Genomic DNA, 27550 nt, shown 5'->3' on the forward strand with positions numbered 1-27550 from the left:
GGTTTAATATGATGTCAGCCCATCCTTTACAGCTATAACAGCTTCAGCTCTTCTGGGAAGGTTTTCCACAAGGTTTTCCTAAACTTCCTAAAATGTGCTTCGAATGTGAAGCACATTCAAAATGTGCTTCAAATGTGCCTCTCATGACCTCCCTCAGTGTCGTGAGGTCAGACACTGATGTTGGATGAGGAGGCCTGGCTCACAGTCTCCATGCTAATTCAACCCATTCCATGAAGCTCTCTACACACTGTTCTTGAGCTGAAGGCCACATGAATTTTGGAGGTCTGTCACGATTGACTCTGCAGAAGGTTGGTGAACTTCAGTGAACTTCTTCTTTAGTCCTCCACTTGTTTACTTTTGTTTTCCAAGGACACACTGCACACCATGTTGAGATGCACCAGTGTTAGGTTCGGACCACCGTTAAATAAAGAAAGACACAGAAACCCGTAGTTGATCTTTTACCTGCAGGGAGAGTCTCAGTCAGCCAACACGCGTGTGTGTCTGTCTGAGGGAGAGTCTGAACCTTCTTCCTGCTTGGCTCTTTTATTTTAGCATCACGTGAGTTTACACAAAGCTCAGGTAACAACATCACTCACGTCACATGATGTAATCATGTGTGTGTATGTGGGTGTGTGTGTGTGTGTCCTCAGGAAACAGGCGTTACCTGCTTTCCATGTGCATGTTTATGATAAACACATTGTGATACATAGAAAAACAGTTAAGCGTTTATCTATTCTAACAACCAGGTTTTTATATTAAATAATGCGTTATTGCTTTACTGGTCATTAATTCAATAGTCCTATAATTAGATCTCTTTTGAGTTACCAGGTTGAGAACCATTCCTTTGACCAGTTAACCATGTACCTTGTTGAGTAAACTCTATTTATTTATCATTATCCATGCTTCATTCATTAACTGATTCATTAGAACATTTTAATTTCATTATTAACACCAGCCATCATTACAAAACAAAGCAAAAAAAACCCAAAACTCACAGCTCACACTGTGCTGTTGTTTATAGTTGTTTATATCACCTACCTACTGGAATTCCAGCTCTTTTGTGAGGCCAGTGAAATTAATGTGAGCATAGGTTTTCATATTCATAGACGTTAATTATGGGCACAGCAGTCATAGGTCAGATGAGGTGTTTAGATGAACATCTCACAAAGTCGTCGCACTCATAATTGCACAAAAGATCTGGGTGCAGTGATGCTTGCGATTTTTGAGTTCATTACAAAGGTGTGGGGATCACATGCTGTAATTACACCGAAGAGAGTTAAAGGTTACCCTGTGCTTAAGTATCCCTGCCCCAGTTTTTTTTTTTTCTTTTTGCAATGTTCAGTGCTCAAAGAACATCATTAATCTAGATGGAAAATTCCACTATGCTGTATGCTAAGCAGTAATTGTCCTCATCCAAGGCTCAGCTGGACAGCCCAGATGTACATGTTTATAAATCAATCTCTTACATAATTGTAGGGATTGCAGTGTGTTTGTTAGGCTAAAGCTTAACAGTGATTTATCTGCTTTGTTGCAGCATTTTTTTTTTTCAAATAGAGGTTATGTAATATTGTCTGGATGGTTCCTGCAGGCACTGAAAAGTCTTTAAAAAGTACTAGATTCAGCTTCCTCAGTAAAGGTCAGTTATATACTTTAATGTTGCTGGTAGCAGCTAGTAGACCCCCAGATCTGGAACTGATAGATTAAAGATGTGCTGATGTTAATTCATGCCCTCAAACATGTCTTGGAATTCTGGGTATATCTGCATCCTTGTTGTATCTCAGCTCACAGTCTCCTTGCCCTGGAGCTTTTTGAAATATTAGGTTTATTTCCAACCATTCCCCATTGTTGTGTAAAGCCAGAGCTCCAGGCAGAACTTCCCAAGTCTCCTGCCATCTATCATATAAAAAGGTTATTACATTTTTATTTGGATTTTTCTTTAATTATATATTAAATTCTGGAGTGCAAAACGTCTACACCAAGCCTAATAGTACTGGAATCATGCTTTTTTTTTTTTATTATACAAGATAACAGGTTGCTAAACACACTACCCCATAAATATGCAGTAAAAAAATGTTGTAAAATCTCAGTGACAGATTAAAACCATGACTACACCCCATTCCTATATTACACTATTTATAATAGTGTAGTATGCCAAATGCATAAGTTCATGTTTGGAAGTGCTGTAGCAGTGACAATCAAGATGGTGTCATTATAACACCACTTTATCAGGTGTGCTGTGCTAGTGTTGGGTTGGACCCCCTTTTGCTTTCAAAACTGCCTTCATTCTTAATGGCACAGATTCAACAAGGTGCTGGAAACTTTCCTCAGAGATGTTGGTCCATTTTGACATGATGGCATCACACAGTTGCTGCAGATTTGTCAGCTGCACATCCGTGATTCAATTCAAATCAGTTTTATTTGTATAGTGCCAAATCACAACAAACAGTTGCCTCAAGGCGCTTTATATTGTAAGGTAAAGACCCTACAATAATTACACAGAAAACCCAACAAAACGAGCCCCTGTGAGAAAGCATCTGGCAACAGTGGGAAGGAAAAACTCCCTTTTAACAGGAAGAAACCTCCAGCAGGACCAGGCTCAGGGAGGGGCAGTCAGCCTCAACAGGTTGGGGCTGAGGGGAGAGAAACAGGACAAAAAACATGCTGTGGAAGAGAGACAGAGATTAATAATAACAAGTGATTAAGTGCAAAGTGGAGTTTAAACAGAGTAAAAAGAGGTGAATAAGAAGAAACACTCAGTGCATCATGGGAACCCCCCAGCAGCCTAGACCTATAGCAGAATAACTAAGGGAGGGTTTAGGGTCACCTGATCCAGCCCTAACTATAAGCTTTATCATAAAGGAAAGTTTTAAGCCTAATCTTAAAAACAGAGAGGCTGTCTGTCTCCTGAATCCAAGCTGGGAGCTGGTTCCACAGAAGAGGGACCTGAAAGCTGAAGGCTCTGCCTCCCATTCTACTCTTGAGTATCCTAGGAACGACAAGTAAGTCAGCAGTCTGAGAGCAAAGTGCTCTATTGGGGTGATATAGTACTATGAGGTCTTTAAGATAAGATGGGGCCTGATTATTCAAGACCTTGTATGTGAGGAGAAGGATTTTAAATTCTATTCTGGATCTATTCTAGATTTAACAGGGATGATGAGAATCTCCTTTTCCACTGCACACCAAAGGTGCTCTGTTGGAATGAGAGCTGGTGACTGTGGGGTACAGTGAACTCCGTGTTTGACATGTTTGACATGATCTGAGCTGGAAGCAGCCATCAGAAGTTGGTACACTGTAGTCATAAAGGGATGGAAATGATTAGAAGCAATACTATGGCATTTAAATGATGCTCAGTTGCAGTTGATACTCATAAGGAGCCCAAAGTGTGCCAAGAAAATATTCCCCACACCATTACACCACCACTAGCCTGACATAAGGATGGATCCATGCTTTCATGTTGTTAATTCAGACCCTACCATTCAAATGTCACAGCAGAAATTGAGACTCATCAGACTAGGCAATGTTTTTCCAGTCTTCTATTGTTCAAATTTGGAGAGCCCATGCACATTTTAACCTTAGTTTCCTGCTCTTCGCTCACAGGAGCTGCTGTAGACCATCTGCTTGAAGGTTTGTCATGTCGTGCATTCAGAGATGCTCTTCTGCATACCTTGATTGTTACAGCTCAAAGCAGTTTGACCATTCTTCTGTGACCTCTGGCATCAACAAGGCATTTTTTTCATCCAGAGCCACAGGAAAATCCCAGCAAATCAGCAGTTTCTGAAATACTCGGACTAGCCCATCTGGCACCAACAACCATGCAACATTCAGAGTCACTTCAGTCACCTTTCTTACCCATTCCTGATGCTCGGTTTGAACTTCAGCAGGTTGACTTGACCATGTGTGCATGTTTAATCACTAGTAACATAGGACTATTAATAGAAATGTCTGGTTCCAAAGATATAGTGACGCAGTGATTATTTGGTATTACAAATAGGGACAGGTGGTGGACGTATGCAGGGAGACACTGCAACACCCTCACAGATCCTGAGCCGTGTAAATATAGCTGTGAATGTGCAGTTCAGGAATGTGACCAGGATAGCATTGACAGTCAAGGCTCGAACTGACTCAAGCAACTGAACACACAGAGGCTGCTGGACAAAACCGTTGTTGCACATGGCTTTCTGCACATCACTGTGGCATTTCTTCAGTCTCCTGAGGCCACGTGTTTTGTAAATGGATACATTTTGTTCTTTTAAAACTGGAGATATAGTATTTGCTACCATTGCAGCAGTGATTCTCTGAGATATCGAGTGATGACTGGAGAATTAAAAGACCCTAACAAAGGGCTCTAAGAATTCCTGTGAGGCTTGTAGTGGAGGTGTGAATGGTAAAAATCCATACTGTTCAGCATATGTGTCCTCTTGCATATAAATTACTATAGAAGAAAAATTCCATTTGTACCACCAGTTTTGATGAATGGGTAAATGGGTCAAATGGTCTACCTGAAACTATTACCTGAGTAGCCAAAGTAGCTGAAAGCCCAGTCCCAGTAAAAGCACTTGAGTGAACTCTATTGTTGCATTCATTCTGTCCTTGGACACTATAGTCCATCCCCCATGCTGCAAAATCCTCACGCACACCAAATGTGTATTAATCTGCAACTGAAACTAGTCTGTTACCAGCACATCATTTCCTCCTGTTTGAATAACATCTTTTTTAAAAAATGCTACTTTTTGACAGTAACCCATTTTTTAAGATTTTTTTTTAATGTAGAGAGAGGAGGGAGGTAAACAGGAATTAAAAATGGGATTTCCTGACAAAAATAAAAATGCTGAATACTTTACAGTATTTCTTAAATTGTAATGACTGAAACTTGCATCACAAATTTCCAAACTGACACAACAACTTATAGCACAATGGAAGTGTTTTTTTATGGTGATTCCCAGTGTTTCCAAAATCCATTTTCAACTAAATTTGTGTGTATACACAAAGGGAGAATTGTGCATACTGATTATTTTATTTTATTTTTTTCTAAGATTTATTGAGCCCTTTGTAGGAAGAGCTCTGAACTCTGTAGGCTGAGGACAAAACACCCTGCTAGAGGTTAAAAAAGAAATGACTCTAGTCATCCTTAGGCATGGGCATTATGCAGTAAACAACAGTAAAATAACGAATGGCTGGAGAGAATTCAGTACACACTCAATTATTTACAACGCAGTTTGCGATTTGAAAAGTCTACAAATTAATATGGATGATTCTGTGTAAACAAAGAAGTATCCATGAGGTAGTTAAGCACATTCTCTTCTCACATTTTTCCTCTAAATACCAATTTATGTGTGGAAAAAGGCATACACAGTGTTTTTGTGTGTATTCATGTTGTTTATACATCTGGCCTCAGGTGTTCAGTTGTTACAAATCTACTGACTGCAAAGAAAAGTACAGAAAACATGTGTTTGCTGATTAAAAAAAAATCAAATTCAACTAAAAACAACATACTGCCTGAACACACGTCTTTTTTCTTTTCTTTTTATAGCCTCTTTGCCATTTTTTAAGTGTCCCATCTTTACTTTGCTTTATTGCCATCAGCAAAATGTGACATAATTGTGTACATAGAGTAGTAATATCCATACCCATCTTACAAGAATCTACTGTGTGCTACTGTATATGTGCAGCCTGGGGGATTTGTTCATATGCATGCAGGCTTTCAAGATGTTTTTCAGTTCAGCTCTTAAGTTCTGCCCGTCTTTGTTCTGGTTCAGAGGATGTTTGGTCCTTTGATTTGCACACACTGAAAGAACACAGCATCCAGCAGAGAGAAAACCACCCTAAAGTGACACATGTATGGATGAAAGTAGTAGCAACATAGAAAATGCCATGCGTTACTGCTGGGTAACAAAGAAACACCAGTTCAATGATCTAGTAATAAAATAGTTACATTACATAAATAGATATAATCAGCTTCTTTAATAGGTTTGTGAAGTGTTAATTAATAGTATATAATAACCATAATGTATATACTTTCTTGGGACACTGGTTTTTGCAGTCATGGTAAAAAGAAAGTACACCCTCTTTGAATTCTAAGGTTTTTACATGTCAGGACATAATAAGAATAATATTTTACCTAGCAGGGATCATGTAAATACAACCTGAGCTGAGCTACAAAACAGGACATACTGTGTCATTATTTATTTAAGTAAAATTAAACCATTCAGAAGCAGTCCTGTAAAAAAGTAAGTACAGTCTTACTGCTTCTGTAGGACTTACGGGGCAAGTAGCAGCCAGGTGCTGCAAATCAAGTGCACTTTCATAGAAAAGCTGAAAAGCCGGCATTGTGGCAGTTTGGGCCTGCGGCATTCAGGAGTGTGTGAACACAATGCAGAGGAGGAAAGACATCGGTAATGATCTTAGAGAAGCAATTGTTGCTGCCCATCAAACTTGAAAGGGTTATAAGGCCATTTCCAAACAATTTGAAGTCCATCATTCTACAGTGAGAAAGATTATTCACAACTGGAAAACATTCAGGACAGCTGCCAGTTTTCCCAAGTGTGAATGTCCCAGTAAAATCACCTTAAGGTCAGACAGTGCAATGACCAAAGAGAAACTCCAGAAACCCCAAGAGCTACATCTCAGACTCGACAGGCCTCAGTTAGTTAAAATTCATGACAGTACAATTAGAAAAAGACTGAACAATTATGGCTTGTTTGGAACAGTTTCCAGGAGAAAAGCTCACTCTCTAAAAAGAACATGGCAACACTGCTTAGGTTTGCAAAGTAGCATCTGAACAAACCAGAAGAACTCTAGAACAGACAGATGAGACCAAAGTGCAGATGCAGATGTCTGGCATTAATGCACAGTGCCACATTTGCCAAAAACCAAACACAGCATATCAGCACAAAGACCTCATACCATCTGTCAAACACTGTGATGGAGAGGTGATGTTTATAATTTGCATCTAGGGTAGCAATATCTCTGTGGGTAAAGAATATCTACACATGTAAACTGAAAAGAAAATGAAAGACCATGAATAGTATTTATACATTTTATTAAGTCATGAAAAAGACCTCTTTATATTATATTATATATATATATATATTATATATATATATATTGTTTTTTTTTGTTTGTTTTTTTTCTGGGGGTTGTTTCCCCAGTGTTGTGCATTTTCACAGTTTTAAATATTTTGCCAGAACTGATCCATTTTCAAGTATTGGTGTAAAAGTCAAAGCTGAACAGAAAACACATTCGGCTTGAACTATTTCAGTGCTGTATTTCCAGAAAACACACCTAAAGAAAAGGAGAGACACAGTTGCTCCTGTTATCTTTTGTGCTACAAGTGGGGGTCACATTTAAAAACGACTCATAATCGCTGACACAAGGAGAACAGCACGATGGAACAGCACCTATGGAATACTCACTTTCATGGGACACAACCAATAGTAAAAGCCAGAAAATGAAGGCAGGTGGTCCTGAGTGTGAACGTAATTTCAATAAAGGGATGACGGTTCACTGAACAACTAAATAAGGAAATGAAACAAAGCTAGCAGCCTTCACAGGAACTATAAGTGTGGGTTTAGGAGAGGAAACACTGACTTGGCACAGCCCTACTAGCATGGCTATATTTGTAATGTTTCACTGGAAACACAAATGTGCTACATGCATTTAATTAAAAGCAACCAAAAAAACAAACAAACAAACAAAAAACATCTGTTTTTAAGTGCCAAGAGGTTTTTGAGTTCACGTGTCTCTAAAAACAATGCATAGTTTTGGCTTTATCCAATTTTTTTTGGCACTTGTTTCCTCATTTGTACAGCAAAAATACAACAATGTGTAGTTTTGTTTTTCTGTGGCTTAGTCAAGGAAGCACATACAGCAATTATGAAGTTACAAATTTTCATCTACACAATGTTCATAGATTGAGACACACAGAGAAGACAATTAGTGCCCTTTGCCTACATTATTACATAAAATGCTGTTGATAGTTGACAGGCACCCACTCAGTGACCTCAGTACTTTAATTTCTCATGATACCAGTACAGCTATCACAATGTTTACATGCTGCAAAGCACTTCCTGTTTACTAGTAAACAGGCGTGTTGCTGAATATGGCTTGTGCATGTGTTCAGACGGTCCACGTGCCAGGCTGATAAATGAGTTCTCACTGCCAATGTGACACTGCTGTGACAAACAGATACCACGCCAGGCTGGTTCCTTCGCCTCGGGGTGAAATAGTGTGTGTGTGTGTGTGTGTGTGTGAGAGAGGGTGAGCTCTTTTTATGACAAGGACACAACCTTCCCTGCCCTCTGCTTAAATTTGTGTGAGCGAGAATGGGAAGAGAGAGCGAGAGAGGGTCATGATTCAACAACAGCAGAAGCACATGAGTGAAACTCCTCATCCCACCTAAATCCTTCCAGTGGGATTTAAAGCACACACACACACACACACACACACATACACACTGAAAGTAAGGGCCCCTCTGCGTGTCAGTGTTTAATTAAATTACACGTAGTCCAGCTTGAGTACCATCCACGGTGTCCATTGGTCATCAAACAGCTTTACGGGGCAGTCCACGGAGCAGAGGGGCTGCATATTGAGAGAGGTCGGTGAGTTCATAACATGAGCAGCATCACCTTCCCTACAAGCCACAAGTTGAATCAACTTGACATCTAAAATGTCAGCGTTATTTTAAGCTGCCATTAAGATCTAAATGGATCCAATTTGTTGTCACCTTCATATTCAGCACCCCCCACCCAGCTGCCTGCTCTTTGCTTTAGGTAAACACAGATGTTACTCGTCACATTAATTAAGGCTCTGCTCCTAAGTAGAACAGATTGTCATCAACGTCATTATTTGCATTTGTGTTTACCTACTTTCTTAGGTCAAAGTGGTTGATTTCAAATACAGCTACAGAAGGCCTCGACCAAGTCTTGTGGTACACACCGTATGATGCTCAGACTCCAAAGCAGCAGCAGCCTACTGACCTTTGTGAAAAACATGAGCAGATCAGACCTGAATGCAGATGATTTCTTTAGTTGGTGCCAAATGCACAGACTGGGTGGGCGGAATGAAACTGCAAGATGTTTCAAACATCTAAAAGTGAAAAAGTGTCTACACAACCTATATATATATTTTTTTTTTCTTTTTTTCTTTTGGGATACCCTTGATAAGCAAATAACCCCACCCCACCAATGCCAAATTCAGCCTGCATCTCCATGTTTTTGCAAGAGGTTTCAGTTTGCAGCTGAAGCGCTTCTCAAAGATTAGGAGTTAAATACGCATCGTTTCATTGAGTGTTGATCTTTAGCTGACCAGAGCTGCTTGTTTGTGTGTGTGTGTGTGTGTGTGTGTGTGTGCGTGCCAGTGGAGAAAAGAAGAAAGACAGGCCCCACATTTCTGCAGTGAGAGCTATGGAGAAGTGGGTCATCTATATGCCAACTGAGCATCAAACTCGCATGCCTCCTGCTTGGCTTTGCAGCCTCAACAGCACATAAAAAAAAATAAAAGTGAGGCAGAGGAGAGGAAGTGAATAAGTGAGCGAGTGGGAGGAGGAGTACTAGTGTAGATAAAGATTAGAGGTGATTGAGGGGGAGGGACAAAAAAAATTAGAAAAGTCTGTTAACATAGAAGACAAATGATTGGATTCAATTATATGGAAGGAAAATTGATGCCGGCGTATTAAAGAAAGGGGGCAACAATAAATACAATAAGAGAAAAGACAAAAAGATTGCACAAAAAGACCGACTATTGTTTTTCACCGTCCACTTATTAAAAGTTATTTCCCCTCTTATTTATATAATTATTGATTGCTCAGTGTGAGCAATGCGAATGCTTATTCACTGTGGCAATAAGGAGGAGGCAACAACAGGATGGGTGAAAAAAGAGAGAGAAGGGAAGGAAGTAAAAAGGGGCCCTGAGATGGAGTGATACTAAGAAAGGAGAAGTTGCTTTCTGCTATTGAGCTCTAATAACAGAGTAAAATGAGTGAAATGAGGTCAGCTGTGGATTTTTTTTATGCTCAAGTTGTTACTGCATGTTTAGTTTTGTGTGTGTGTGTGTGTGTGGGTGTGCGTGCGTGCGTGCTGAGGGCTGTTGATGAGACTGGCCTCTCTGTATGTCCATCCGCACAGAGCATCTCCTCTGTTGCATAAAGCACTTGAAACACACCTCAGCTAGCTAGCTCGCTCGGTTGTGTAACTGCATCTGCACATGATACTGGTTGCACTTGTTAGGACAATAGTTTTGTCAGGTTAATGAAACACACAAGCCTAGATTTGGGACCCGGGGTTTTTCCTTCTGTGCTATTGTTCCTGTCCTAAACCCACACGTGCCAGTGCCAACAGTCCGGAAGGAACAGAATGAGTTGCCACATACTGCATTGCACTTTGTTTAAGGCTAAGAAGTTTGCAGTGGAAAGCAATGTCAATGTAAGGCAGCATGGATTGAATGTCTTGCATGGGGTTTTTTTTTTTTTTCGTAAAAAGTACTAAAATCTAGCATGTCACCCAATGCAATTTGTCATGTAGAGAACACTGCAATAACATCAAATACAATTAAATGTGCTTCTCTTCCAGCCCATAAATAAAAACACAGCTGGGGCTCATACATGACATCTGTGCATGTGCACACGCACTGTCATGTAAATACTTAAATCCGCCCCAACTCCCAAACCTTACATCACTTGGCTCAGACAACTATACAGTACAGTAAAAAAAAAAAAAAAAATCAATAAAATGCTCTCTTTCATTTTTGCAATTTAGCACAGTGAGACCCGACCAAGTCTGAAGGTAGAATAGTTGCATTTTATCGCTCCAGTTTTAAAAGTACCTTTAGAAAACGATCAAGCCCGCACCTCAAAGCAACAGCTGGTCTTTTGTTTTGATTTTTTTCTTCTCAGAGCTGGTTTCATTTTAAAACATGAGAGAATATAGAGGCCAAAAATAATGTAGGTAAACAAATATTAAAGAAGGGTTAAAGCAGTGAGAGCTGGTGAGGAGCAGGACTAAAAGAAAGAAATAAAGAGATGATACTGTTAAGGTATCCAAGGCCAGTCAGTGAACGTCAGGGAAACAGGTCAGTATTTGGGTGGGATGACAACCACGGGGTCACCATTCTTTGGCCGCCACATCAGCACCTGGGCGTCGTTGGCATTGGGCTTGACCATGGCGCTGGAGGGGATGGACTCATTCTTGCCCAGGATCTGTGGCTGTTCCTGGGCCACGGGCTCCTTGAGAACAGCCCTTTGACCCAGTGGCTTCTCTGGTTCCACTTGTATGTGGAGCCGCATCCTCCAGCGGATCGTCTGCAGGACCAGTGTCTCTGAGGTGGCCTGATTGATGGCCACAAGCCAAGTTGTAAAGCTCTGGTCGCGGAAGATGCTGCTGAGCTGAGGCACGTTGCTGTCACTGACGGGCACTCCCCAGGTCACGCTGGGGTAAAAATTGTCATTCATGCTGACAGTGAATTTGCTGTCCTTCTTGGTGGGGCCTATGACGGTGCAGGTTTCAGTAGTGTTTCCATACCACGGATAGTTGACACCGTCTGAGTCGCTGATGGCCTGGATCTTGCCGTCACGCAGGTCAGGGAGTTCCCAACTTGACCTGGAAGTCAAAAGGAGGCATAGATGAAAATTCACTCAGAAACCATTTCTTTTTTCATGTGATAATGCTGAATTGGGCAAGAAAGCTGCAGTACAGTAAAAAGATGATGACCCAGGCAGTCATTTCATATGTTTGTTTGATATGATTTTCTTTTCTAAATATGTTTCCTGGGTCATTTGATGGCTTTAAAACACTGATAGAGCTGGTGAAGATAAAAAAAAAAAAAAAGATGTAAATTGTATTCAACCAGAAATATACAATAAATGAAATCACGAGTGTGACAAGCCTCCTGAGTTGATAGATATTTCTGTGTATCTACCGACTCGGGGCAGAAACAACAAATTGGATCAAAGCCTCACAGCTGGATGCTTCCAGCAGTTACATCCCACTGAGCTAGAACCCAATACAATGATGAAATATTTTGACATGCACAGCAGGTGACACTGAACGGCTTAAGTGACCCGGTACCTCTGCTCTGTCCACCTATCGATTTTCTGCCCACAGGAGGAAAAAGATTACCTTTCATTCAAAGAAACCAAGGCTCAGCAGAACAGAGATAACAGTGCGATCACCAGCCACATGAGTTACTGCCTGCTCCGCCTGGCCTCACATTGTGATTTATGAATTCACCCAGGGTTTTTTTTTTTTTTTTTTGGGGGGGGGGGATTAGCATGTCAGGCATGCTAATAGCAGGCAGGCATGCTAATAGCAGGCCCACATGTGTGCATGTGTGTAAATGTACATTTCTATTCTGAAGGATCCCTCAATCCTCTGATCCGATGCCTCCCCAAACAATTTGCAGCAATTCTCCATTTTGTCACTATTTCAAACAATTCCTAAAATCAAATGATTTGAGCCCTCTTCCAATTCATTATTTATGATTGCATGATTTAATGTAAATTTCAAGCTCATCTTTCTTCAGGTGTAAAAAGCACATCACAATCAGGGGAGGATTAACCTACAAATCTGGATTTATCTACACGCTCAGGAACTTTGATCACGCCTGGGCAAAGCTTTGCACAGCTCACTTCCTGTTTGTGTCTTAACTGCCTGCTTTGTCACAACCAAATGGTCTGTGAGAGGTGGTGTTAGTGACAGAACCGCAGACGCACTAAAATGATTCACCCCACTTGTTTTTTTTTTCTTCTAAAAAAGCTTCTCAATCTTTTTACAGCATGACTTGTGGGCATGTTTTTGTAAATGTTATGTGTGTAGATATAGCTATATTAACATCTTTATTTACATGCATGAAAAGCAGTTGAAACGCAGAGAAGTTTCAGCATGTATCTAAAAGTTACCATGAATAAATAAAGACTCAGTTTCCCAGACGTAGATTGAGCTTAGACTTAGACTTTTTTCAAAGGAGAAGCTCATTGGATTTTCCTTTCTATCTAGCATTAGGCCTAATCCAAGTCTGAGAAACTGGATGAAAGAGTTTAAACAGCTAAAAGTATCACTGAAATATTGGATACACGGGGAAATAGCTTGATGTAAAAGATAGAGTAAAAAAAAAAGAAAAAAGTTCAAAGAAATGGATCAATGGAAACTTGAGCAACTTAATTGTATGACAAATTCTTGCAACAGCACCCACTTTTAAGCGTCCTCTAATTAAACAACACCTGGTTTATTCACTTGTAATGAATGCATTCTGTGGTGTTGAAGAAAATGTAGCTTAGCTGATGTGGCTAGGCTTGAAAAAAAGACTCAAAACCACTGCTGTTATAAAGATAGCTGTAATTTCCTGTTACCTATGATTCTGCTGATCATAAGTCCATGTACGCTACATATAAAAACTGAAAGCTGCCTAGCAAATTCTGTCCAATTCAGCATCAATTTAAACCAGAATTATAGATGAAAACTTAAGGCTTTGGACCTGATGAAACAATTTGAAATAAGCTTTTTGACGATTTGGGCGTGCACTGAAAAGGTCTCATCACAACTGCGAACAAAGGCAACAGTGAAATTGCTTATTTCCTGTTTTTGCACCTTTGCTCCCACACTCATTTGCATGTTGCGGGCAAATAGTTTGGAAAACATTCAGTTTGATTAAAAAAATAAACCATAAAGATGCCCAGGAAATGTTTTTTTTTTTCCCCACCCACAGAGGGTGAACACTAGAAACAAAAGTAAAGAAACAGGGTGCCAGTGCAATCAATGAGATAATTGCATCATCACTAAGATTCACCATTTTGCAAATAAATGTTTAAAATGCCTCCCGTGACTATTGACTCTGTCTGCAAAAGGGATACATTTTCTTTCAAGACATAGCTATAACAAATTGGATTTTTGTTTTCTTTGTGCATGTCTGTTTTCTTAAATACACACAAGCTGTCCGAACCCACTAAACTGCGCCTCGCTAAAAGCCCATGGGTGCACATGGGAGAAGAAGTGAACAGAATCCTGAGCACATCATCCAAAGCCAGCAGAGAAATCACCCGCATTACCATCCTCAACTGTTCTGTCCAATTACAGCACACTGAAGTTTTATTAGGATCAAAGGCACTACTTAGTATGAGAGGCTCAGCGGTGATAGCAGACTCATCTCTTACAACCTAAGTGTGACTTTAAAAATGTGCATAAGGAATAGGCAGCCTTTTCTATCATTGATTGTGTTTGCTGAAAAGAAATGCTTAATGATTCTAACACTGGAAAATGATACAAAGTAAATATTCGAGTGCATGAGATTCAAGGATTTGCCGTCTGTAAACGCTGCTGCAGAGCTGGGTATACACATTCTAACACCCCTATATACAGCAGAGCTCTATATATACATATACCATATCTGTTACAGTCATGTTGGGTAATTTAAGTCCGGGCACATTTAGTACACACTCACTGGCCACTTCATTAGGTACACCCGTTCAACTGCTCATTAACTAAAATATCTAATCAGCCAATCACACGGCAGCAACTCAGTGCATTTAGGGACGTAGACATGGTCAGGATGGCCGGCTGAAGTTCAAACTGAACATCAGAATTTGGAAGAAAGGTGATTTAAGTGACTCTGAATGTGGCATGGCTGCTGGTGCCAGATGGCCACGTATGAGGGTTTACAGGAAATATCCAGTGAGCAGCAGATCTCTGGAAGAAAATGACTTGCCAGAGGTCAGGGGAGAATGGCCAGACTGCTTCAGATGATAGGAAAGCAACAGTAACATTCGCTAAATCCAAGGTATGCAGAAAAACATCTCTGAACACACAACACGTTGAACATGGAAGCAGGTGGGCTACAACAGCAGAAGACCACACTGGGGGCAACTCCTGTAAGCTTATAATATGAAACTGAGGCGCACCAAAATTGTACAAAAGAAGATTGGAAAAAGGTTGCCTGGACTGATGAGTCTCAATTTCCTGGCACACTTTGGGCCCCTGAGTACCAACTGAGCATCATTTAAAGACCACAGCCTACCTGAGTATTGTTGTTGACCATGTCCATCCCTATATCACCACAGTGTACCCATCTTCTGATGACTGCTTTCAGCAGGATAATGCATTATGTCACAGAGTTCAGATCATCTCAAACTGGTTTCTTAAACATGCCAATGAGTTCACTGCACTCAAATGCCCTCAACAGTCACCAGGAAGGGGGTCAACCTGTTAATTGTAAGGTGTAACTAATGAAGTGGCTGGTGAGTGTGTTTCTGATAGGGCTAAAAAATGCTGGTAAGTGGAATTATATATAATCATGAAACCAGATTTTCATTACCAATACTGACAAGCACAAAGTACAATACAGATATTTAAATTATGTGTATTAATAACATGTTATTATTATTCATAATATTACAGTTACTGTCAGTATTGGTACAAGTTCAACAGCTTGCTGTCTGTTTTTAAATGTGGGTTTTCTTCTCCACATGTAAACATTACCTGAAAAAAATAACTTGACAAAATAGCATGGATTTACAATAAAATATCGTAACTTTAATGAAAGAAGCAGTTGCTATAAACACAAAAATGTGTTTATACCAAAGACCCTGTGAGACTGATTTTTTTAGAAAGTAATTGGGCTCTGTTTCTCTCTCTCTCTCTCTCTCTCTCACACACACACACACACATACACACACGCAGGCCCACACAGGGGTGTGGGGTATCCGGGAGGGGACTCTAATCTTAGTTGTGCAGCACTCAAACATCGTCTTGTAGCAGTGTCTACAGATAAAGCATATGGATCAACTTGTGTTTGCCCATCGCACGATGTAAGACGAATGCTACGTATCTAAACACTCGTGTTGAGAAAAAAGACATAGCAGAATCAAAGAGAGAGAAAGACCTGTTGACAGTCCCTCAGTTGTCATGAGCACGGTTTAAACGAACATTTGTTCATGCTTATTTTATTAAGAACAACCGGTGGAAAACAACTCTACTGGCAAGTGGGGGCATCGTAAAGGTTACAGCAATTATTATTTCCTGTCATAGTGTCCCACGCTCATACTTATGTGTTACCTTTTGAAGTAGTTTGCAGCCTGTAGGCCTGTGTCTAAAGCTCATGTGCTGTGGGACAGTTGAGCTACTGATTAATATTTAAGCACACTCACAGTCGAGTCCATTTATTTGACGTTTCTACCGATCTTATTTTTTAGTTCTTTAAAACAGATGCTAATATGTAATGTTTGGATTACGTGACATAGGCTTGTGCTGTTGCTCAACTGGGAGAACCACATGCAACCTTAGGCTAGTTTCACTACTGTGAAATGTTTCCTCTAAGGAGTTATTTTAACAGTATTTGCAATTCAAAAACAGGAACTCTGCCATTCACACAATTTAACCCATAAATTACAAACATACATTCGTACTGTATGTAATTTAACCCATAAATTACATACAGTACGAATGAAAGCTCTCCTTTGGTGGCTGGCACTGACTCTTTCTGTTACTCTTCTTTGCCTGTACTTAATGTAGTCAAGCTCATTTGTTTATGTTAAACTGGTTAAACCTTTTACCAACATATCCCATCAGCAATTGGTTCTGGCAGATCTTTTGACTGGATTAAAGTGTTCCAACTTGGATTCTCCACATTTTCTAGATGAATGGACCTCCAAAAAATATGTGTTATAATAGTCTCAGCACTCTCAGCTTCCAGCTTTTTAAATGTTAACAGTATGGCTTCTCTTTGTCTTATCTGTAAGCTAAATAGGTTTGGATTTTGAGCTTTTGCTCAGACAAAATAAGATGCCCAAATATGACAGCTGTGAAGCTGTGATTGTTTCACCATTTAGGGGCATTTCATAGATTAGAAACCACATTAATCAGTATTGATAATAAACATTACAGCTACCATTTAGTTCCCTAATATTTGTGAGTATTAGACAGGCATTTTCTTTTTGGATTGTCCTGGATAAAAATTTCATAAAACGTCAGAATTAGCAGAACATTGTCTGCGTTTTTGTAAACCATGCTCACGGTTGGTTAACTGGAATAAAAGAAATGGAATTAAAAGTAGAAGAGCCAGCACTGAAACTGTGTATAGCAAAAATATCAGTAGCAGCCTAACTCAAAGGGTTTTTATTCATCAGCTGTGATGCTCCATGTTCCAAACAAAGAGTGCTAAGGAACTCTAAAATTATGTCAAAAGTTAATTATTTCCCGTTCGAATCTCACCCAAATGTGCTCAACACCTCATCAAGCAGTAATAAGATCCGATGATACTCACATCCCTTTGTCCCCATACGTATTAAAGAAATCCATGTGGTTACAGGCTTGGATCCACCCGATGGTCCATGTCTCCTTGGCTGCTACTGGCGGCACCAATATACGAGCGTTCGCTCGGAAGTGCGGCGTCCGGTAGCGCAGGACCACGCCGGATGTCTCGTCGATGCTGGTGGGGTTGGAGTCGATGGAAGCGTTCAGCTCCAGGATGACGATACTGTCTCTGAAACTCTTGGGCTTACATCTGATACTCTGGATGCAGCCCATTGCATTAAATAGCAACACAGTCCACAACAACGTCCAGCAGTCTGGAGGAGAGGAAAGACGCATGGAAACAGTCACCACAGTTGGATCCACATCATGTTTCCCCAACAGACAAAAAAAAAAAAAAAAAAAAAAAGGTTTATGAGCACAAAAAGTGTTTATATGCTGCAGTCTGCCTCATGAAAAGCCATGCATATATATAATTATATATTTTTTTTATTATTATCCAAAACTACAAAAGAAGAAGAAAGGCCTAGAAAATATTCACAATAGAGCGCATGCTTTCCGGTGCGTGAACGCAACTTCACCAAACCGGCTCTGGCACGAGAAATGTTCTTATCCGTGCACTGATGTTTTCATGCTGTCAAGTTACCAGCCACTGCCATCTGAATGTAATGTACCACACAAAGTGATGGCCTTTGGGCAAAATGCATCCATTTGGAAAAGTGCGTGTGAGAGGTTCAGGTTTAATTATGAGCTAAATAATTAACAAAAACTACTCATGTTACAGCTTGGCATCAGATTCTCTTGTGTTTCTTTATGCAATCTAAAGATAATCTTCCGACTACCTCTGAACCAGCAGCTACGGCTCTGCGTCCAGCTGGTGACAAGAATCCTAATCACAAATATTGTAGGTATTCGAGAGTGGATGCCGACAGTTTCAAATGCCTCTCATGTAACGCGGAGCAGCCTCAAGTCCGTTTAACAAAGGCATAAAATGTTTCGCCAAATCTAAAATATCTGGTTCAGTTTCCCAGAAGAAAAAGTGTACGATTCATGAGCACTTTTGTTGAATGCTTTGATTCATCTACAGAACAGATGAACAGTACAATTATGAACTGAAGTCTTTGTTTGTTTATTTTAAGCCGACAAAAAGCAACATGCAAAAAAAGAAGTCTACCTATAAAACAATTCACTGGAAAGTCTCCAGTCTCCTCGGCGGGGCCAAATCCTGGAGAAATTCAGCTCACAGTTCTCCGGTCAGAGAGGTAATTCCGTTATCTCCTTCCCCGGCCGATCCCGTTATTTATTTCTCCCCCCCCACCCCCCACCCCACCCACCCCCTTGCAACTGCAAAGAATTTCACCGTCCCGTTAAAAGAAGTGGCATTTCCACGAGCGCTGACAATCTAGTCGAGTTTGAGACGGAGCACCGCAACATCCAAATGACAGCGCCGGGTCAACTTTTGCGCCCATTCCACAGGATCCGGTGTTGATTTGAAATAATAATAATAAAAAAAATACATAGAAAATATATACTGCGGTTCCAGCCGACAGCTGCAGCGCTCGGAGAGATGGGTTGCAGTTCAGCCTAAATTCCTGCACAAGCTGTCATTTCTCCGTGCTCGTCCCATCTCTGCCACAGCAGGTTCACCCCTACACGCATTGGTCTATTTGAGCTGCCTGGGAAGCAGCTTTAGTAGTCTTCTTGACGACACTTCCGCCCTGGTGTTTGCGAGCTTGCTGGGAAATGTAGGCAGAATGGTCTTCATTTGGATACGTTAATTATAAGTGATTTTGAGCGCGTGACTGAGCGGACAAAGGTCATGTAAGATGCGTGTCCATTCGGTTCACACAGTTCTGAAATATGGATACAGAAAATTGAAATCATCTTCTAGGCTGACCAGTTTCTATGTAATTTTAGAGAAGTCTGTCCACTGACTTATCGATGGGTCAGTCAACTTTTAATAGTAATTAATTATTATTAAACTATTTTTGATGTAGTGTAGCAGGAGCCAGCAAATATCCGGATTGGTTCAATAATTATGTAAAATGTGGGTTATATGTTTGTCAGGCTAACATGATATCATATTTTATTAGTATTTATTAACAGTTTAAATTCTTTTTGTAGCTCTGTTGAAAAATCCTGCCCCTGTGTGTATAATAAAGTTAAACACGGTGCTGCTATCAGTCTCTGCGCTGTCTGTTTAAGCACCTTGGAGAACTCCGCTCCGCGGCAGAGCGCTGCGCTGAGGCTGAATCGGGATCGTGCGTAAACTACGTCAAATCCGCCAGGAACAAGCAAACGCTGCACTGCCTGCGCTACCTTGTCTTTATCTTTTATTGTCGACGGCTTTGTGACTGTTAACTTTCTTCTGATTTCGCCTGCATTGCTTTATACTCGAATCTTCGCCCTCTGTATATCAGGGAGGATTTAGAGAGATGTAGTGTGTGCCCCATGTCTCTTCTTCGCTTGGTAAGATAACAACACCGTGCCTTGCGTAGTCTCTTTGCACAATATTCTTTTTGCACCGAGCTTGTTTTTCACCAAAGCAGTGGAGCACCTGTTAGGAGTGTAGCTGTGCGTAACGAAATGCTCATGTTGATATTTTATCTCCGTGCTTTAGATCGGGTTTCTCTGGATTGGACGAAGCAACTGCTATTCAATACACGCTTCCTCCCCGCATGGTATAAACACCATGGACAACGTGCATTCCAGAGAGTCTAAATATATCTATTAGGCCACGGGAGGGGGGAGGAGTGGTGTAGGGGGTTTATCCTGGGACATTTCACTGTCTCGCACCACCTGCATTGTCTTCTGGAGATTGACAATCGGTTATTATACCCACTGACGAGAACTTGGCCCCGTATTCCAATATGCCCTCCAATGTAAGATCCAGGGCGCGGGAGAGAAACAGCGTCCTGAGCAGACCTGAGTTTATGTCACTCAACCATCAGCCTCTCTGTGGCGGTGGCCCCACCGAGAGCCGAGGCAGCTCAAGGCGACTGGGTCAACTCAAGCACCAAACAAGCCAGCAGAGCGAAGAACCTACCGACAGAGGCAGCAAGGACAGAAGAGAGTCCAACAAAATGCCAGAGGAAGACTGCATGCAGCTGAACCCTTCCTTCAAGGGAATAGCAATGAATTCCCTCCTCGCCATTGACATCTGCCTGTCCAAGCGCATGGGGGTGTGCGCCTATACGTCGTCCTCCTGGGGAGGCTGCCGCTCCATGGTTGCCCTGTTGGCTCTTACAGGGCACGGTATCACGTGGATCATTGGCACTATCGTGTGTCTCACACGGAGTAACACTCTGGCTGGGCAAGAGGTCCTAGTCAACCTGCTGCTGGGTAAATGCCACACCACACTCACCAACCTCTGTCCTTTAGTACCCAGAATGCACCACGCAGCTGTACCTGCACCCACAGTGACACAATGTTTTTGTCACTTTATTCCTCTTCACCCTTGAAACCAGCCAGCTGCGCCAAATGAGTATACTACAGTTTTATTGTGTTTAGCCTGCCAGTGTAGGGGTTTATTCACAAACAAGAGGGCCGGTGTGATTTTATGAAGGCAAATTTCATGAGTGTTTATAGACTTTAAGACATATGATTGAAGTGTTGCTTTTATAGGAGATTGGATGGGAATGTAATCTCAACCTGCAGATTCAGAAACAAAAGGACTAAATATTAGTCTCAGTTTTATTGAGGTCCTTTTACAGGTTATATTACATCATTTTCTCATGTAGGTGATGTTCAGTTTTGATTGAAATTGCTTCACACAGCTTTCTTACTTAAGAGTATTTTCTAATCAAAGTGGTATGGTTGCTGTATGTGTTTGTGCCAGTACAAAATGCAGTGCAATCTAATGCTGCCAAAGTCAAAGGACTGAATCACTCTTGCAAAAACTGTGTTTTGCTGTACTTTTCTGTTGAATTGCATCATTCAACGATTGCTCAGAATCTCATCTTTATTAAAATATATGAATATGAAAATCAGTAGGCAAGATACAAGAATTTTCCGCTGCAAATTTTCTGGTTTCCATTTGTAGTCTGCTTGTAGCTCAAGTAGAAGTGACCGATCACATATGAGATGCCTCTGGTTGCATATAAATAAACTGTGCGTGGCGAGAGCAAAAGAGGGAATACATCTGCTGAAACATAATCTGGAAATTGGTGATAATTTGGCTTTTTATTAGCTTTCTTCAATTTATCTGCATTCGTAAAAAATGATGGAGCAGGAAGTCTATAGGAAGCGCCTGGCAGTTCTTATGCAAGAGAAGAGCACGGTCCTTACTGTGCGTGAGGAGAGAAGAACGCTGTGACCGTCGCAGAACAGTCTCCTTCAGCATCCTACACTGGGATGAGGAAGTTGAGGACTGGAATAGGTCCCGTTTATTCTGCTTCATGGCGATGTGGTCAGTCACTCCGGTGCTCTCAGCTACCAGTGGTGGAAAACGTGCAGCGTCAACAGGCTTTGTTTTCCTGTCCAGACCCAAAGGGACATGGAATAATTTGTCATCAGACATGGCCACGTAGCAGCTGGAGAGGTTCAGGCAGGGTGGAGAAACAGCACCATTCAAATCCCTCTTGCCACCGTGGACCACCACTTCGGCCCAGGATGGCTGATGGGTAGGTGGCAAGCAGGAGGAGGGCACATGAGAGAGTCCCACACCACTGTGTCCTGGCAGGCTGAGCTGAGTGGCACTAAAGTTTTAGGCTGGCCATGCACCACATCTATGAAGCTGGAAAACAGCGAGTCCTTCATCTTCAGTTTGTCAGAGTTGCCAAATGTCAACAATCTTTTTATATGCTTTCATGAGCAGTTTATCATCCTCTCTAATCAGCCCTGCCATGGTACAGTGGACTCCTTAGAAGAATATGGACCTTTCCTTATGTGGGTCTTTCCTTATCTTGGCTCCGGAGCCACAAAAACTACTTGGTAACAGATATGGGTCCTCACATTAAAAAAAAAAAAAAAGTTCAGTATTGGGTTATTGTCTCCATTAACATTAATGACATAAAGCAGCACTACAGCAGCAAAAATGTGATCTCTCTACATGAGATCAGATTGTTCGGAGTATCTGGGGGACCTGTGTGTTTGCTTGTTCATGTGCAGGCACGCTCACATGAACTCAGCCCCAAACAGATTATACACCAGAAAGAAATACAAATCTTGTGGCTGAAGCTGCATTGAGCTCTGAGTGGAAGCTAGTAAATCTCTGGATTTGGGACACTGGTGAATTGTGTTTGTGACTTTTTTTTTTTCTTTTTTTGCCCCAAGTGCTTGCTCAATATTTGTTGGTCTGGTGTAATTTCTGGTCTATTGAGGTTTTTCAGGAGAAAATATCCAACCCAGTCAACAGTGGGCAGGGGAATTAATGTTAAATACTTACTTTAAGCATGTTTTGTTTTTATTTATCAGGAAACTAATCAGCCGTGACTGGTCTGTCAGGGTTAGTTTGATTCAGCCCGCTGTTACAAACAAGCGGGCTGTGCAGTGTAGAAATGTTTCTCCTTTAGTGTTATGAAAAGTCACTTTAGTCACACGCAATCTGGGACTGTCTAAAAGACTATGAAACATGTCAGAAATGCCAAAAGCAGGTCTTAACTGTGCAGAGGATGTTCCTATTTTTATCAAGTATGGTGTGGCATGGCTTTTTTTGTTTCCTAGTCAGACAGTTTGTCTCAAAAAAAAAGAGAACTCCTTTTAAAGCGGCCAGCTTTATTTCATGTTACATTATCAGCAATACATTGTCCAAAAAAAAAGAAAAAAGGTCCTGTTAAGGATACAGAAATGACTGCAACACTATTTTTAACATCCCTTTCAGCATTTCTACGAGGATGAATGAGGCACAGTTCAGTGTGCTCAGAATGACCATCTCTGCGTGCTGAGGTGGAGCCCTGTATGCAGGGTGACAGTAACAAACAGACAGGATTAGGTCATGCTCACCCAGCTGTTGTCTCTAATTAATTTTTCATTATGCTTGTTGGAACAGATAGCTCAGTATTTAGCATTATGTTTCAAGGGGCTCACCTGTGTAGCCTTACCCTTCTAGTGGCTTTGCGAATTCAGCTACTTCAAGGATTAACCTGACAGTGAATTTTTTGTTTATTTGTTTGTTTGTGTGTGTGCTACATGCATAGAGACAAAACATTTGTGAAGGGTCTCGGTTTGGGGCAGGGAATATCCGTTTGAGATTAAAATATCAGCTATTACTGGTTTTCACAAGGGAAATTTGAAATATTTTCCCCCTTTTAGCTGTCAGGGTGGATTCCCCAAAGGTGCGGATGCCATCAGCAGTAAATTCTCAGTCTGATTACCAGCTTGACCTTTACTGCATGTACTGTATGTACTGTACTGCACTTGCTCTTTTTTTTCTTGTGTTTCACATCTGTCTCCAATTGTGCTTTCCCAATAAAGGCAAAAATGACACACACACACACACACACAAAAACCACCTGCATGCTGCCCCGAAAAACACAAAGACTCCTTCTTTTTCTTAGCTGGGCATTGTTGGTTCTTCCCATGACCAAGTTAATGTCTGGCACCCTGACCTGGTGTCTGCTACACTTCTTAGAACTAGAGTTTTCGTCCTTGGGATAGGAGGTTCGCCTTGAACGGCATATCTGAGTTCATCATCTCAAATCTCAGAAGCTATACTTCTGAAAACTAACCACAGCGCTGACTGACATGTGATGTCACATGTTCTATATAACAGCTGGGATATGTCACACTGATCAAACAACTTTAAGTCCTAAAAAATAAGTTTTTCCAAATCCTTTGAGGGGCCTGATACACAGCGTCTCATCAGTGGATGAGCCAGCAGATGAGGTCCTAGCTGCTGGAATTTCCCCTCTGAAGTTTTGTAAATTGAGGAAAAGGGACCTGTCATCTTATGCCAAAACGAAGCTGTAACAAACCCAAAAAGCAATGAAGCAACAAATTGCAAATAGAGCGTCCAGTGATCCTGAGACCCTGTAGGGCCTGTAACGCAGAAAAAAAAATCATAGTATGAGGGTAAAATTTTGTATGCCCTCCTTAAATAGACTAAAGTCACTGTGCAAAGAAAATCAGCTGCTTCTAAGGGAGTCAGAAGGGAACTTTTTCAGATTGAGTTGATTTTGTATAGAATGACCCATTGTACTGCCTTTAAAGAGCTGGTATTGACCCTGAAACAATGGTCCCTTTAGGATAGCAAGTAGTAGGGCACTACAGCCAATACGTCAGACACTGGACTGATATTTAGCTCAGGCTCAGTTAAGTCAGTGTGAAGATGGCTGACTTGAAGCAGATTTAAAGATGGCCACAGCAGAGATATTTTGGGGAGTGCTGTGGAGTTATAAAAAGGCTTCTACAAATGTCTGGTATGTGGACTCAGAGCAAATGCTGCTCATTGGTTAGTACTGGTCACCAGGATATCTACTTACATATTTACTCCAGTTGTTCTGTTTTATGTGAAGACTGCCAAATGGGCCAGAAGCTTTTAAAAATCCATGATTGAGTTGAGCTTCATTTGATTGTACTTGTATTGAGGATTTTTGAATATACACCCAGCCCCGTTAATCATCTCACAGCCTCACCGATGTATCCAAGGAGTTAAAGGAGATACAGTAATATCACTCACAGTGGCCATTTTTCTGCAGAATGATCACTTTTACCTTGAAACTCCTTTTACATATTGCCAATAACAAATCGATACTTCTTTAATTATGGTTTTAAATGAGGACCTTAACTTGTACTATTATACAAGTTAAACATTCACTTATTCAACCACTGTCTTTATCTGTCACTACATATTTATACTATCTGGGTTGATGGCTTTCTTTATTTCATGATAGCCCTCATCCTTGACGTGATGACTGTGGCTGGAGTCCAGAGACTGGTGAAACGCAGAGGACCCTGGGAGATGACGCCGAGCTTCCTGGACTGCGTCGCCATGGACTTGTACTCTTTCCCCGCTGCGCACGCCAGCCGGGCCGCCATGGTCTCCAAGTTCTTGCTGTCCCACTTGGTGCTGGCTGTGCCGCTTCGCATCCTGTTGGTGCTGTGGGCCTTCCTGGTGGGCATGTCCCGGGTACTGTTGGGCAAACATCATCTAACCGATATGGTGTGCGGCTTTGCACTGGGCATGCTCCATTTTAGTTTGATGGAGACGGTGTGGCTCTCGTCAAACACCTGTCAGACTCTTATTTCCATAAGCACACTGAGCTGGAGCCCCTTTTTCTGAGCTTTTGCTAGCATACAAGGCTTATTTGGTACTTTAACCTTGCAATATCAAATACTTACCGATGGGTGACAAATTAAAGGAAAAACAAGAAACCGTGTCTTAGTAAGGTGATGGGCCAACACTTGCTACCAGTATAGCCTTAACGCACCTTGGCATTGACTCAACAAGTCTTTTTTTCCCTATAACCTGTAACCATGAAGCTCAGGTTTTTAGGTTTTTCCTTCAGATTGTCACCTATATGTTAGCAGGATTTGTGAAACAGGTTTTGCAGCAGTCAAAAGATTTTTTTTTTTTTTGTTTTTATTGCAGGGCGCGAGCAGGAAAGCACTAATGTTTGGATCCAGATGCTGACTTGCATGCAATTCCCCAAACAAGAAGGTCGCAAGACCTTCATAACGCTTCACAAATTCAAGTATCACACTGCTTCATAGTGTTAACAAAACACTAACAGCCACAAGCAAAATAAAATAACTGCAGACTGACTGCAGGTTTTCTTGAACGTGTACTTGAATGAATAATAGTTTGGATTTTTTTTTAAAAGATTTTTGAAATCTTTGAATCTTTTAACCTTTACAGTTCATTTATAATTTAGCCTCTATCAAGGACACTAACTTCCATGCTATGTCAAGTTTTTCCTTATATTTTAGGAGAGTAAAACCATGTTGAACACTGGAGTTTACTGTTAGGCTGTATTATTGGATGCAGCATTCAAGTATATAAAGTTATGGCAGTTTGGAAAGTGCACATTGTTTATAAGTGGCATGACTGTTATATTTGTGTATTTGTTTTGCTGTATGTTTATCATATTTGAACTTTTTTTTTTATTAAGCTGTTTCTGTACAACAGTTATCACCCAAAATCTAATATTTTTTCTTATACTATAAAATATAATTTCTATCAATGTGCCATTTGTGATTTAATGAGTTGAAATTGTTTTTAAAGCTGATACTTCTCTGCAGCGCTTTCATTAAAGGTCTTTAATGGTTCGTTAAAGTCTCCACAACAACCAAACATATGTGTATGGGTTTTCAGTGATTCCGATTGATGCCTCACTAAAAAAAAGATGAAGTGTATGGGTGCAAGAATAGGAATATATGTTTGAAATATCAGCTGTGGACATGTTATGCCTTTTTTCTGTTTTTTTATGGAGCCTTAGGATGAACTCTGCTATGATTTGATTGGTTTAGTAAGGTTAAACATGTACATGAATTTGTGCTGTACAGGGATCTGTATATGATGTTTTTATAATGTTGTTCTATCTCAATAAAATGCAGTGGACTGTCAGGGAAATGTGAATATGTTTAATTTATCAGCGGCACGAGAATGCCAGTAACAGAATTTGTTGTTTATATATTCACTTTCATGTAGTTTTTTTTTCTGTGGGTGTTTGAGATTGCTGCTCTGAGATTAAAGATTTAGGCAGATCTGTGGCAAGCTGAATGAGGATTGTAAAATGCCTCACAGTCCACACGTGGACAGCATGCTCAAGAAAAAATATATAAGTTAAGATATCACAAATATGTCCATTTTTGCATGGATTTCCATAGGGACAGTGTAAGGAAAGGCTTTCTTATATGGAAAGCCATTAGGGGCAAATATCGCCAGGAGTTCTGGCAGAATTTTAGCCACATTTTATGGTGCACTGCCTCATTTTTACATAATTTCTTGTGGCAATATTTAGCCCTAACGGCTTTCTATAGATGCTGACCCCCTGACAAGTGGGCCAGAACCGGAAAGGGAGCATCAGCTGAGTTCACTGGGAGTGGGAGATGCGTGAATTTAAAAAAAAACAGCAAAAAAAAAAAACAAAGATTAATATAAAAAAATATAGTATGAAAAGTACAGACAGGGACTGGAGTGGACACTTTTCATTGTTTTTAAACACTTGGTTTCACTTCAGCTCTTTGTATCACATAATTTCACTGTTCTCCATGGCTGGCTGGTTGCACCAACAACAGCACAAGCACAAGTACCCACAGACCTATTTATCACATATTTTGTACATTCCCTCCATTAACAACAAACGCTCTCTGGATTCCATTATCAAACAGTAAATCCTACACATTGCATGGGTACATAATGCACACTCACTGGCCTC

The 27550-nt window shown here is 40.8% G+C and overlaps 2 protein-coding genes across 4 annotated transcripts; one reads left to right on the top strand and one right to left on the bottom strand.

The window, feature by feature from the left end:
- Positions 1–7642: 7642 nt before the first annotated feature.
- fam78ab (family with sequence similarity 78 member Ab) lies at positions 7643–20410 on the bottom strand. Of its 2 annotated transcripts, none has more exons than XM_030742378.1 (3): positions 20278–20410; positions 17245–17548; positions 7643–11591 (listed from the first exon to the last, which is right to left on the bottom strand). In XM_030742378.1, exons 2-3 carry the CDS (start codon positions 17505–17507, stop codon positions 11066–11068), a joined length of 789 nt encoding a protein of 262 aa, XP_030598238.1. In that variant the 5' UTR covers positions 17508–17548; positions 20278–20410; the 3' UTR covers positions 7643–11065. The 2 variants fall into 2 exon arrangements, with proteins under 2 accessions (XP_030598238.1, XP_030598237.1); XM_030742377.1 differs by lacking the exon at positions 20278–20410 and adding an exon at positions 18406–18527.
- On the top strand, positions 19488–26703 carry LOC115789138 (inactive phospholipid phosphatase 7-like). 2 transcript variants are annotated; one of them, XM_030742375.1, is made up of 3 exons: positions 19488–19700; positions 19852–20573; positions 25064–26703. In XM_030742375.1, the coding sequence occupies exons 2-3, from the start codon at positions 20102–20104 to the stop codon at positions 25450–25452; spliced, it is 861 nt and encodes a 286-aa protein (XP_030598235.1). In that variant the 5' UTR covers positions 19488–19700; positions 19852–20101; the 3' UTR covers positions 25453–26703. The 2 variants fall into 2 exon arrangements, with proteins under 2 accessions (XP_030598235.1, XP_030598234.1); XM_030742374.1 differs by having other exon boundaries at positions 19488–20573.
- The last annotated feature ends 847 nt before the right edge of the window (positions 26704–27550 follow it).

The sequence above is a fragment of the Archocentrus centrarchus genome, chromosome 12 (genome assembly GCF_007364275.1).
Source record: "Archocentrus centrarchus isolate MPI-CPG fArcCen1 chromosome 12, fArcCen1, whole genome shotgun sequence".
Classification (NCBI taxonomy): Eukaryota; Metazoa; Chordata; class Actinopteri; order Cichliformes; family Cichlidae; genus Archocentrus; species Archocentrus centrarchus.

Coding starts and splice junctions, on each gene's coding strand:
- fam78ab (XM_030742378.1), bottom strand. CDS start 17,507: ATGGGCTGCATCCAGAGTATCAGATGTAAGCCCAAGAGTTTCAGAGAC. Junction 11,592..17,244: donor ACGTATGGGGACAAAGGGAT/GTGAGTATCATC, acceptor TTTGACTTCCAG/GTCAAGTTGGGAACTCCCTG.
- LOC115789138 (XM_030742374.1), top strand. CDS start 20,102: ATGCCCTCCAATGTAAGATCCAGGGCGCGGGAGAGAAACAGCGTCCTG. Junction 20,574..25,063: donor CCTAGTCAACCTGCTGCTGG/GTAAATGCCACA, acceptor ATTTCATGATAG/CCCTCATCCTTGACGTGATG.